At 34.7% G+C, this 12,649-nt stretch overlaps 1 protein-coding gene across 1 annotated transcript; it reads right to left on the bottom strand.

Moving 5' to 3' along the window:
- Window positions 1-968: 968 nt before the first annotated feature.
- On the bottom strand, window positions 969-3,562 carry LOC130892539 (cuticle protein 64-like). The gene is made up of 4 exons (XM_057797995.1): window positions 3,438-3,562; window positions 1,717-1,780; window positions 1,398-1,616; window positions 969-1,334 (listed from the first exon to the last, which is right to left on the bottom strand). Exons 1-4 carry the CDS (start codon window positions 3,447-3,449, stop codon window positions 1,075-1,077), a joined length of 555 nt encoding a protein of 184 aa, XP_057653978.1. The 5' UTR covers window positions 3,450-3,562; the 3' UTR covers window positions 969-1,074.
- Between the last annotated feature and the right edge of the window lie 9,087 nt (window positions 3,563-12,649).

Genomic DNA, 12,649 nt, shown 5'->3' with positions numbered 1-12,649 from the left:
TGGATCCGGTGCAGTTCCTGCCAGGTGGGGGTCCACCAAGTTTATGTTTTTAAATGTTCTGGATTTTAGATCACTTCTGATTTAAAATTAGTTATTCTTTATAATTTTTAAAGATAGATGAAAATTTGACGTTTCGACTAAGGAAAAATGTTTTGTTTTGATGTTTCGTTTCTGTTTTGCTTTTTTATTGATTGTAGTATCTGTTTATTCTTTTTTTGAATATGTTATTTATCATTTTTTCCGGATAAAGATTTTCTTTCAATGCAGTTTTTGCTTATTGAATAGCTAAGCATCTAAATTTAGGATCTAATAGTTGGATAAATCTATTAGCCAAACTCATTATCACTGATCTTTTTTGTGACATGACACGAATTGAAGTAAGAATATTTTGAGAACCAAGTTTCGAATGCCATTCTGCCAGTATATAATGTGACATCAAGAAAATTAATTTTATTATTTTGCTTTTGTCCTAGAATTGATTTGAATAGAATTAGATTAGATTAGATTTCATATATTCCATAAACTTTTCCTTTTTTTAAATTGATGATAGAAAAATTCTCCAAACATGTACCTTCTTGTATTTATAGGGTGTTCAGAGAATTTGTATTTTTTTCTATTTTTCTATTCTAATGCATTTGAATTTAAAAATATTTCTTCTTCAGAATCATTGATTTAAAATATTTTTAAACGTAAGCTTGCAGCTCCACCATTAACGTAAGCTTACATAAAAAGTGAAGAATGAGATCAAGTTTCGGCTTTTTTAAAATAGGCACTGAGGTATCAGCCAACTACTCTTTTATTTCAAGATGTTAGTGGTTATGACAACTCCAACTTGAAGGTTTGTAAAAAAACTAGAAACCTGTAACCCTCAATAAAGTGTGACGTAGCTTTGTATACTTCTCAAATCTATAGAGATCTATATAAAGACTTACCCCTTGCCTAAGTTACCACCTGAATGAATGAAAAAGTTATCGTATTCATATTGTTTAATTGAGCATTTGATTAAATAAATAAACACATAAATCATGGCAGTTTGAAAATCACAATTGGAAAATCCTACACGGTAACTGAAGTTCACCAGTGACCTCTCAATCCAGCGGCTCCCCAACCTAGCCCTCTAGCGAAACCTCCATGTCCCCAACCGAGAGCTGGTGCACCTAGAACTCCTATTGCGGCAGGGCCAGCATTTACGGCACCGTGACCAGCAAGTGCACGTGCGGCAAGTACTGGAGCAGCTAGAGCGGGAGCAGCGACAGCTACAGGGGCAGCGGCGATAGCTACACCTCTACCATTAGGTCCAGTAGGTCCAACAGCTCCTGCACCAGTTACAATACCTATAAAATATATTAGTTTTGATATTAGAAATAATATAAATTGAAGTAATGAAAAGATATTACCTGAGGGACCAGCAGCTCCTGCTCCAGTAACTACGCCGGATGGTCCGGCAGCACCAGCTCCTGTAACAACTCCTGAAGCTTGAACTACTCTAACAGCGGGTACGGCAAGGGCGGCTCCGTGTCCACCATATCCCCAGCCAAGGGGAGCAGCGCCCCAGCCGCCAGCACCCCAGCCGGCAGCGCCCCAGCCTGGTGCACCCCAACCAGGTGCAGCCCAACCTATAATAATTTCAGCATGCAATTTTGATAATTTTTTGATGCGTTATGGAATACTTCATCCACTTATAATTATCATAATAGCAAATTATATCATACTAACCTCCTATTGGTCCAATACCACTGGCACTAGCTGCTACTGCTACGGTAGCGAAAATAGCGACAAACTGAAAGAAAAATTACATTTTATGACCAATTTAAAAACTTAATTATTATTTATATTCCAATTAGTAGATCGTGTAATCAATATTTTCTCATAGTTGTGATCTTGAAGACCCAAGTCTGAATACTAATTGGAAATAGATGATGATAAAGAGAATGGACATGAGATGAATAGTTCCAGAGGAAGGAAAATAATTTATAGTTTTCTGCTGCAATTTCTACCTTGGTCTATGTTTTTTCTCAATTGATTTCCTATATAGAACCATATTCGTGATTTTTTTCGTAAACATAGGTTGCTGCACGTTTGATTTCTGCTATATGTAGCATCGAATATAATTTTGTGTTTTGTGTTCTCAGCATAGAGAAAAATCTTAACACGTTATACTTGGGTGCATTTATGCATCGGAATCATAAACTTGATTTCCGACCACTCGAAAATATGTAATTAATTTCGAGATTTGTTAACACGCCGCGTGCCTGACTGATTGATTGTATTTGCTCGTAGTTGCTTCAATTTTGAGTTTTTTCAAAGAAGATGGATGTTGCTTTTGATAGTGGTAGTGATACCACATCAGGTATATCTGAGGAAGCATATGCAATAGTATCGATGTCAAATCCAAATTAGTATATGAGGAAACATTTGAAAATTTTCGTAATTGGTGCGACAAGAAACTTTCCGAAAATATGCTTCATGTTATTTTGAGAGAAAGTCAAAAAATAGTGTAGTTTTACCACTATCTGATGAGCAACAGATATGATACCAACAGAACAGAACGATTACTTTTAATATTTTATACATGTTTTGGTTAGATAGAATAGAGAAAGTATACAAAGAATTTGGGAATAATTGTAATGTTCAGAATATAACTGTCAACATTATTGAAAATTTATTAGGAAAATTGCTGTAGATAAGAAAGAAAAAAAATGGGTACGTTGAGGCATGCAATACAGAAGTTAGAAAGTTATCAAAATTCTGATATTAAATCTGTTTATTATATTATTATAGTTTATAAACTTAATTCAACTCCTACACAATAATTCATATGCGGCAGAAAAATATTAATATCTCAATTATCTACTTAATTAGAAAGCCACTCTATATAAACATTTAATTTTTTCACTTTTACTTCTCATATTTTATCTTATCACGAAAATTATACTTGTATTCGTTAAAAATGTTATTTTAAAATGTAAAATGTTAATAAAGTATCATTACTTGCATCTCTACTATACAAAGAAATCAATGAAATTTTAGAATAACCAAAACAAAACGACAATGAAACCTGGTAGACTATCCACCATTCAGAGGTAGTTTCCAGCGTGAAAACTAGTAATTAAAAGAATTCGACAAATGAATTATGAAAAAATAAGAGAAACCACATAAATTCCAAGTAATAAAAATAAATAAGAATCGTAATTCAGTCTCTGTATTGTGGAGTTAAGTAGAGAGAATTATGATATTTGCTAATAAATCAAACAAACATCAAACTGCATAATTGTAATAAATATGGCAAATAGAAATTTCAACTTATAAACAAATTAGTTTACATATACATGGAGTCACCACGCCCTACAAAACAATGCAAATAAATGAGAAAAATGTACCTTCAAGGTGCTTTAATCGTGATCATTATTCTATAAAATCTGATGTAATAATCTTACCAAAGAGTTCATTTTGTTGGTGAGGTTTTAAATCGCAGGTGCTGACTGAGATATCGTACAGTTTCAGCCCTAGTATATATAGTTCAGCAAACGACCTTCCTTGCAAATAATTAGAAAATGTCGACTATTTTTTTTAGGAAACTGGAATTTCATTATTCCAACTTGATATATTATACATAATACATAATTATACAACGGTATTCAGAGATACGGTTATGTTTTCAGCGTAGGGTGTATTTCAATGATATATTTAATTATGAATAAGTTTTAAACGAGGGCGTAAAAATTATTATTCATATTTTTTACGATCAGAAATTGAACTTTGCTTTGTATTTATACGGCTAGCGGAAATATCACCTCTTGATATAACAAGATTTTTGTTAACAACCAGTATAGACCGTTATTGTGAACATTTATGTTAAGTCTGTTCATTTCCTGAATGAGGCTTGCAATCTTTTCAGATTCAAACATACTTTGGATATGTATATATATATTAATCGGGTTTAAAACGTTCTTCGCCGTCTTCCGATTCCCAGTTTCCATTTTTCTCGATCTTCCCAAAGATCTTCTTCCAATCCTCTCTCTCGAATATCCTTCTCGATACCTTCTCTCCAGCTTAATCTTGGTCTTCCTCTCTTTCTTCTTCCTTGTGGTGCCCAATTTAAAATTTGTTTGGGTATGCGGTCTTCAGGCATTCTTTGGACATGTCCGTACCATCTTAACTGATTCACCCTAATGTCTTCCGTAATCGTATGTTGCACTTTCATGATCTCCCTGATTCTGTCGTTTCTTATTTTTTCCAGTCTTGATATTCCTGCCGCGCGTCTCCAATAATCCATTTCTGTGGCTTCAAGCATTTTGATTGTTTTTTCTTTTAGAGGCCAGACTTCGTTACTATATGTTGTTATACTATTTATTATGCTATTGTATATTCGATGTTTGTTTTCCTTGGATATTTGTTTGTCCCACAATACACTATTTAGTTGTCTTATTGCTTGTCTTCCTTGGTTATTTCTTTGTGTTATTGCTTCATCTAATCTTCCATCATTAGTGATGATCATGCCTAGGTATTTGTATTTTGTACAATAACTTCTTCAAGTATTAAATTTTGTTGTTCTCCTCCAATACACTCCTCCTTCTAGACCCCATTTTCTGTATTCCTTTACTAGCTTTCTTGTCATATATTCTAAGTCTTCGTAATCCTGTGCCAAGATTATTTGGTCATCTGCAAAACACAGGGTATATAGTGTGGAATCGATTAGTGGAATGCACATGTTCTGACATTTCCTTTTCCAGTGTGCTAGTGCGTGTTCCAGGTATATCTTGAAGAGTGTGGGCGACAGACAGCATCCTTGTTTTAACCCCTTATTGATGGAGAATCCTTTTGAGACCTTGTTTCCTATTTTTACTTGTGATTTACTGTTTTCATAAAGCTTTTGTACTGCTTTTATTAGGGCCGCATTTATATTTGTTCTTTCCAAGGCATCCCATAGTTTTGTTTGCGGTACGCTGTCATATGCTTTTTTAAGGTCAACATACGTGGAGTTCTTGATTTTTGGCGGTTTTCTTATCAATTAGTTGCGAAATCGTAAATAAATGATCAATAGTCGACCTCCCCGCTCTGAGGCCTGCCTGTTCTTCTGCCTCCATGTTGCAATATTCCTGTTCGATTTTATTTTTTATGATTTTTCCATAAATTCTGGATATTGTACACAGCACTGTAAGTCCCCGGTAGTTGTCGCAATTTTCTCTGCCCCCTTTTTTATATACGGTAGTCATATAAGATGTTTTCCACTCTTGGGGTAGTGCTTCACCATTTATACACTTCTGGAAAAGCATTTGCAGATGAGAAAAAAGTTTTTCAGTGCCATTTTTAATTAACTCTGATGCTATTTGACCCGGGCCTGGAGATTTTCGATTCTTTAGTGACTGACAAACGTCTTTTACTTCTTTAATTGTAATTCTAAGCGGAGATGTGATGATGTTTATATTGTCCTGTCTTTGATTTTTTAACTCTGGTCTTGTTTCTGTAAACAATTTAGAGAAGTACTCATCCCATTTTTCTAATGTTATTGGCGATATAAGATTATTTGATCTATCTTCTCGAAGAGATTTTAAGGTTTTCCAACTTTCTGTGTTTCTGCTGCCTCCTAGGTAGGTGTTTATTTGAGTGCAGGTCTTTTCCCATGTCTCGTTTTTCTTTTTTGTTATAGCTTTTCTTACTTTTGTCTGTGCTTCTTTAAAATTTCTTTTATCATTATCATTTTTCGTGCATAGAAACTTGGAGAACTTTACTTTCTTATCGTTTATGAGATCCTCAATTTCCTTGTCCCACCAGTACGTTCTTGGTCTTCTAGTGTTATCGGATCTTCCCAAGGCTTCTTCCGCTGCAGCAATCATGCTTCTTTTAATAAAGCTGTAGTGTTGTTCCGTATTGTCAAAATTTTCCTGTACCAGTTTTCCATCTAGACGTTTTTGATATAAGTTCTTTACACTTTCCTCTTGTAAGCTATTTAGATTGAATCTATTAATTTTTATTTCAAATGCTTTTTCTTGTTGCTGTTTTTCTATTTTATTCATCTGCATGAAAGGTAGAATTTTTGTTCTAAGTAAGAAGTGGTCGCTGCCACAGTTTGCCCCTCTTTGTACTTTAACATCCTGTATTCTAATTTTTGTGTTTTGTCTCATTATTATATAGTCTATAATAGATCTTAAGTCCCGTGTATGCTGTACCCATGTGTATTTATGTATCATTTTGTGTTGGAAGAAGCCATTCAGTATTTTTAATGTATTTTGTTGACATAATGTAATAAGTCTGTTTCCATTATCATTTGTTACTTCTTCCCCGAATCTTCCTACTATCTGATCGTCTATTTTCTTGCCTGTTCTTGCATTTAGGTCTCCTAGGATAATTACCTCTCTTGAGGTGCCTACTTTAGAAATTTCTTCGGACAAACATTCAAAATAGTCATCTTTGTTATTTACTGTGTCGTCTTCATTTACCCCATATGTTCCTATGACTGTCGTTTTGTTTCCGCATATAGCTATTTATTTTGATAATTCGTTGACTGACTGCTTCCCACGATGACACGTATTTTCTTAAACTTTTCTTAATTAATATAGATACTCCTTTCTGAGCTCGTTTGTCCTTAGATATTCCCGAATAGAAGTGATCATAATGACCCAAATTTTCTGAACCTTGTCCTTTCTTCTTTGTTTCCGTTAGCGCTACTATATCCATATTTAGTTGTCTTATTTCTCGTAGAACTTCATTGATTTTGGTGGAGAGGCCTTGTACGTTCCATGTTCCTAAATTCATTTTCCGTTTCCGTTGCTTTGGTCGTCTTAATTTTTTACTTTTCCTATTCCGAGGCTTTTGACTGGGATTTTTAACCTTTATTCGTTTTTACGAGTATCGAGGGGTTGGCCCGACGCCTCAACCCCCAACCTGGAGGACCAGGGTTTTAAATCGGAGTGCCTTCTCCTAGATAAATTGCTTTCTCTGCAGCTAATGAGTTTTATCTACCCACTTTCCTCTTTTATTAACCCTAGAAGCAAGGATTGCCACTTGCGCCGGGTCCGCCGAGCTGAAGTTCTTCTTCTTCGCCTTCTTCGCCGGTGTGGTTTTCACCCGTATCCCTGGGTAGGGGATTGCGTTATACCCCGCAATATTGGGTCCCCAGTAGAACTTAGCCACCGACTTTTGAGTCGGGCCCACCCTCGCGACTTTGACGCGCCTGCTGAGATTTGCCTAAGTGAGGTCAGAGACGACAGCTCTGGGTCTCCTTAAGCCGGGTTAATGCTCATATATGGTACTATGAACAAAAGCACTTTGGATATGTTCCAATATTAAAAGATTTGTAATTTCACCTCGGGGATTCTTAGCACCTTAGTTTTACCAGGGACTGAGGGCCATTTATTTGCACATACATCCATGTAATTATATTGAAATATATCACTTCAGTGGATTCTGAAGGGGTTTTATAGTAGTTTTTATCAACTTTGACCATCCCAAATAACAAATACATATAATAAAAAACCATGAAATTAGGTAGGACCATCATAAAGTAAAATAAGATCCAGAAAATAAATTAAAATATAATGAGGCGGCTTCTTTGATATAATCAGCCGTTACTTTGGATCCGAACGCTCCTTTGAAAGTTATTTAGGTATATCAGTTTTGCCAAAGGGACTGTTTGATATTTTTTAAAGGCATTCAAGTGAAAATTGATAAACCATACTGATAAATATACTACTACTACCGTGGCCACTCAAATCCTAGATGATTTTCGTTCTCGCCAAACAAGTTGTCTCCATAATTTTCTAACCTCAGCCATATCTACTTCTCCACCAAGTCTTTAGCATCTTTACCGACTTGGTCATTCCATCTTGCTCTCGGTCTTCCAACTGAGCGCCTATCTTCTGGTTGACCTCTCCATACTCTTTTTATTGTTGTCTCTTCATCTCTTCTTCTTACATGGCCCAACCACCTGATTCTTCTACTTCTTAACGCAGCCACAATATCTGGTCGTTTGTATCGGTCCTTGAGTTCTCTGTTTTTCAGTATTTCTCCTTCGAAAACTGGCCCATATATCTTCTTCTTCTTATTATTCATTTTAAAGATCTCATGATCTGTTTGTTTTGCAGGTTCCTCTGTATCAGTTCCTGGGAGGTGGACTGTCAGCTGTTTATCCATCTCATAGGTGGTCGTCCGGGTTCTCTTTTCCCTATTGGTTTCCCTCCAAGTATGATGCGTGGCAGTCCACTCTCTTCCATTCTTCTTTGTCTCCCCCATCTTACGATGTCTTGCACCCCACATTGTTCCCTGATGTCAGTGTTCCTGATTCGATCTACTCTTGTTTTTTCCTTTCTGGTTTCTATTCTGTATGTCATAATTGGCCCGATACAAGTCTTATAGATCCTAACCTTGTTATCCTTTCGTATGTATTCGTTCGCCCATATTATCTGCCTTAAGCAGCCCGATATAGCAGTCGCTTCATTGATCTAGCTTCTTCACTGGGTCGTAATAACTCGACAGGTCCATACCCAGGTATTTAAATTGTGAGACTTGTTCGATGATTTTGTCCTGAACTACCAGCTTACATTGTACGGACTCTTCAGCAAAGGTTATGCTTTTCAATTTTTCTGTGGATGTAGTCATGTTTCGCTTGGGGCTGACCTGGCAGAATTTGGCGTAGCAAACCATGCTGATTCTTTTATTCTGTCCCATTCGGTATCCCATATTTATCGATGATACTTTCTCTATAATTCTGTCCATTAAGACATTGAACATATCTGGACTGAGGCTGTCGCCCTGCCTGATGCCTCCTGGTGTTGGTATCTCTTAAGTTACGTTAAGTTAGGTTAGGTAAGGTTAGCTTAGGTCTCAACGATTAATTTAATTATTACAATCACTGAAAAATCATTACAATTATTAAGCAGTGACCTGTGTATAGCTCGAGATTCTCCAAATTCAGAAATTTTGCAATGTCATACGGGATTTCAACAAACACCAACAGCATGGACATAGGTCAAATTTCGTTCATTGTCCGGTTTTAAACGTGGTATTTTCATAAATAATATCGAACTTACTTTTTCTGTGTCTTCAACACTCAATTTTTGGAACTCATCTCAACGACATGTCTGCAGAGCTCTGCTTCATAAATGCCATTAGTTTTTTGTAAGTTTTAAAAATTCTTTCGAAGAAAGGCAAATTCTTACCATTGAGTACTTAGACCAAAGTAATAAGGGTTTAATATCTTTTAGCATAAGTAGATATCAAGTTGACAAAACTAGATAATTAATTGTTGGTGTGCATTGTTCAGTTACTTTTGATGATTAATTCTCATTGTGTTGTGTTTTTTGTTTTTCTATAATGCTGAGATTTCAAAATGCACTTTGTGCATCATATTGCGAATCTATTAATGGATATAATTTGTTCCCAAATCGTTATAAAAGCTTTTCAATAAATGACTGCTGGATATAAACAATAATAAATTAAACGCAAGGGATGTATTATGAAATTCAAGTGATAAAATTTGTTAAAATTAGCTTTAATCATTTAGTATATGAGATTTAAATTGGTTTTTCTGTTTGCAATGTTTCATATAAAAGTAAATATTCTCTTCCATTCTCATGTTACTAAGAATTAGTAATACAGTTTGTTTAGGCTATTATTATAGTTAAAAGATTGTCATATAATTATTAAAATCCGAATTGTTTTCAAAACAATATTATCAACAAAAAACATAAATTAGGGAATTCATTAGTTGTTATAGGGTAGCAATAAGATACTATGTGATGTATGATTAGGCCAAAATTTGAAACTTGTTCATATCCTACAATTCACAAAAAAAATTCAAATTCTTATTTTTTATGTAAATCCATTAATTTTGAAGCTAATACATCCTACAAAAAATACTTCAGGTAATTTCAGGGCTATAAGTCTATGTATGTTGCAAGGGCTTGAGCCCCTCCAGTTTTAATTAATAAAGGATCAAAAGGCTGTGGATAAGCAATCCTCGCACTATAGTGCCAGATTAATTTGGTTTTTTTGATGCTACAAAAAACATAGAAGAAGCAAAATAATCGTCATAAAAAATGCTTTGATTTGATTGTTTATTTGTTTTTGTGTCTTTTATAGTTATGGAGAAAAAATGAGCAAAAAAAATTTTTTGGAAAATAAAAATAAAGTATTATTTAATGCTCATTTTTTTTCAAAATCATGCATTTCTAATAAGCCAAATTTTCAGATGTCGTAAATAACATCCAAATAAAGTATTCGGTAGAAGGAATAAGTTTAATTTTGATTTTCAATGAAATGGCATTAGTTTTAGTGCAATTATTTTTAGCTTTAACTATTTTACATCATGTCTCACTGAAGTTTCAGTTTGAAACGACTTTTTTATAGTTATCATTTGAAAGGTCTTTTTAAGCCTTTTTTGTTGAACTTTTTGTTGAAAAATGTACCCCGTTCCCATTATTTGAGGTTAAATGCTCAATTACGTAAAACAAAAGCTATTCAAGTATCTATAACTTGCTTTAGATAGAATATTAAGATCTTAAAATATAGTTTAATTTCTTTGTTTTTTTATAAGCTTCATTTTTGTTTATTACACTTTTTTCGATAAAATCCATCATTACAGAGTTTTACGTAAAAACTATTGAAAAATGCGGTTTTTCCCTCGAAAAGGGGTGGCATCCCCCCGGGGTGGGGTTGGGCACCATGTAGATCTCGCTTTTTGGATACACACCTATCATCTGTCAAAATTTCATATAAATTGGTGCTGCATTCTATAGAATTCGGATTGGAAATGCTTGAATACCTGGCCTAACACAGTAAAATAAATAACACATAAACAAGGGGTATCATACATATCTAAATATTTCCAACCAGATTGAAAATAACTGTAATTATTGGAAACAAATAGGAATTGAGTATATTATTTTGTGATTCACGACATTAATTTATCATATTTTGAATTAATTTTATCCTATCGATCACATGGTCCTATTCACTGCTTCGCCAAGTCTTTTTTTTGGAAACTAAAAGGTTAGGTTTAATGCCTGTTTCTTTGTTATTTCGATTATGATCTCATAATAGAAACTCTAAAATGTTCTTCTTATAGTGCCGAATCCATTATCGAACGTCGGCGATCATGTTCGCTATAATAATTTTGTTCACTGCAGCTCGTAAGAGGGAACTAGTTGTCTGACGGAACCACTGACGTAAATTTTTCAACCATGATGTTCTTCTTCTTCCAGGATTCTGCTTTCCTCCCATTTTTCCCTGGATGATAAGATGCAATATACTATACGTGTCATGATTGCGTTTTACCTGTGCGAAGATAATTTCCTGGTCTTAACAGATCTTACAATCTCTCTTTCCTTTCTCATTTGCACCCATAACGTTGTCATTACGCAATCTATCCTGCCAGCTGATTCGGAGCGTACGCCTATAAGTCCACATTTCAAAAGCTTCGAGCTTTTTAAGAGTTGCTTCCGTGAGTTTCCATGCTTCCACACCATACAAAAGAATAGAAAACATCTTAATACCCTGACGCGAAGCTGTGAACTTAGATCGTGACTACACTAGATGTTTTTTGGTCTAATCAATGCTGCTATAGCTTTCTCAATGCGATATTTTATTTCTGTTGAGTAATCCCATTTTACATTAATTGTTGTTCCCGAATAGTTTCTATTCCGTTCGTTTTAATGGTTCATTGTCAACAATCAGGTCACCATCGTTAAGAGGATTTTTGCTAATGATCATGTACTTATTCTTTTTGGTATTAAATTTTATTCCATACTACTGACATTTCTCAACCATTTGATCCAATAACTTCTGAAAACCTTCCATTGGTCAACTACGAGGACAGTGTCATCGGCGTACCGAATGTTGATTACGGTTACGCTATTTATTTGTATACCTCATCTTTACCGAAGGCCCCTCGGAAGATATGTTCCGAGTATAAATTGAAAAGTAGCTGTGACATCCCTGTCTGACTCCTCTCCTAATGTTGATACCTGGAATTAATTTATCTTTGAGTCTTTAATTTGCTTTTTGATTAAAGTAAAGATTCGCTATAAAATTGATATCTTAGCTATCAATTCCAGTTACCTGTAGGATATTTATTAGTTTATGATAACAGTGTATTCAGTACCATGTAATGGAATAAAATAATAATAGATGACAATATTTATTCACTAAATATTTTGTAACTATCCCAGACAATAATTCGCTATCACTCTTACTAAAGTGATCTCAGGAAGAATCAGCTATCACTATCATTACTGTCATTGTTGTTATTAATAATCAGTTCATCAATCACTTTATCCATCATGGGTTCACTCTCATCAAATTCTTTTTCAAATTGTTTTTACAACGCTATTTCCACGAACGTACCGAAAATTATTGGAAGAATACATCAAAGAGCTTAATTACGTTGAGTGTTTCTAGCTTTTCATCGCTGCCTACAATAACTCGATCGAATTAAGATCGGGATGGTGAGGAGGCAAACGTTGTGGTCAGCATCATGTAAAATTATGTAGATGTTAGATATTTTATACCCATACTTATTTAACTGAAATAAATATCTCAACAAGAGTATATTTCTGATTAATAGCCTGTGTTACATCAGTCTGTCGCCCTATTTCGTTCTATACTCATGCGATCCAATTTCTATATCCACTCGACACGTTGCCTTCAGCAC

Source organism: Diorhabda carinulata, chromosome 4, assembly GCF_026250575.1.
Source record: "Diorhabda carinulata isolate Delta chromosome 4, icDioCari1.1, whole genome shotgun sequence".
NCBI classification, from domain to species: Eukaryota; Metazoa; Arthropoda; class Insecta; order Coleoptera; family Chrysomelidae; genus Diorhabda; species Diorhabda carinulata.
Note: the sequence above shows the minus strand (reverse complement) of the source record. Positions and strands in the feature narration are given on the sequence as shown.

What these genes read in the sequence shown, in the direction of transcription:
- LOC130892539 (XM_057797995.1), bottom strand. An exon ending in TGGTATTGGACCAATAGGAG is followed by an intron (nt 1,617 to 1,716) that starts GTTAGTATGATA and finishes AAATTATTATAG; the next exon opens with GTTGGGCTGCACCTGGTTGG. An exon ending in AGGAGCTGCTGGTCCCTCAG is followed by an intron (nt 1,335 to 1,397) that starts GTAATATCTTTT and finishes TATATTTTATAG; the next exon opens with GTATTGTAACTGGTGCAGGA.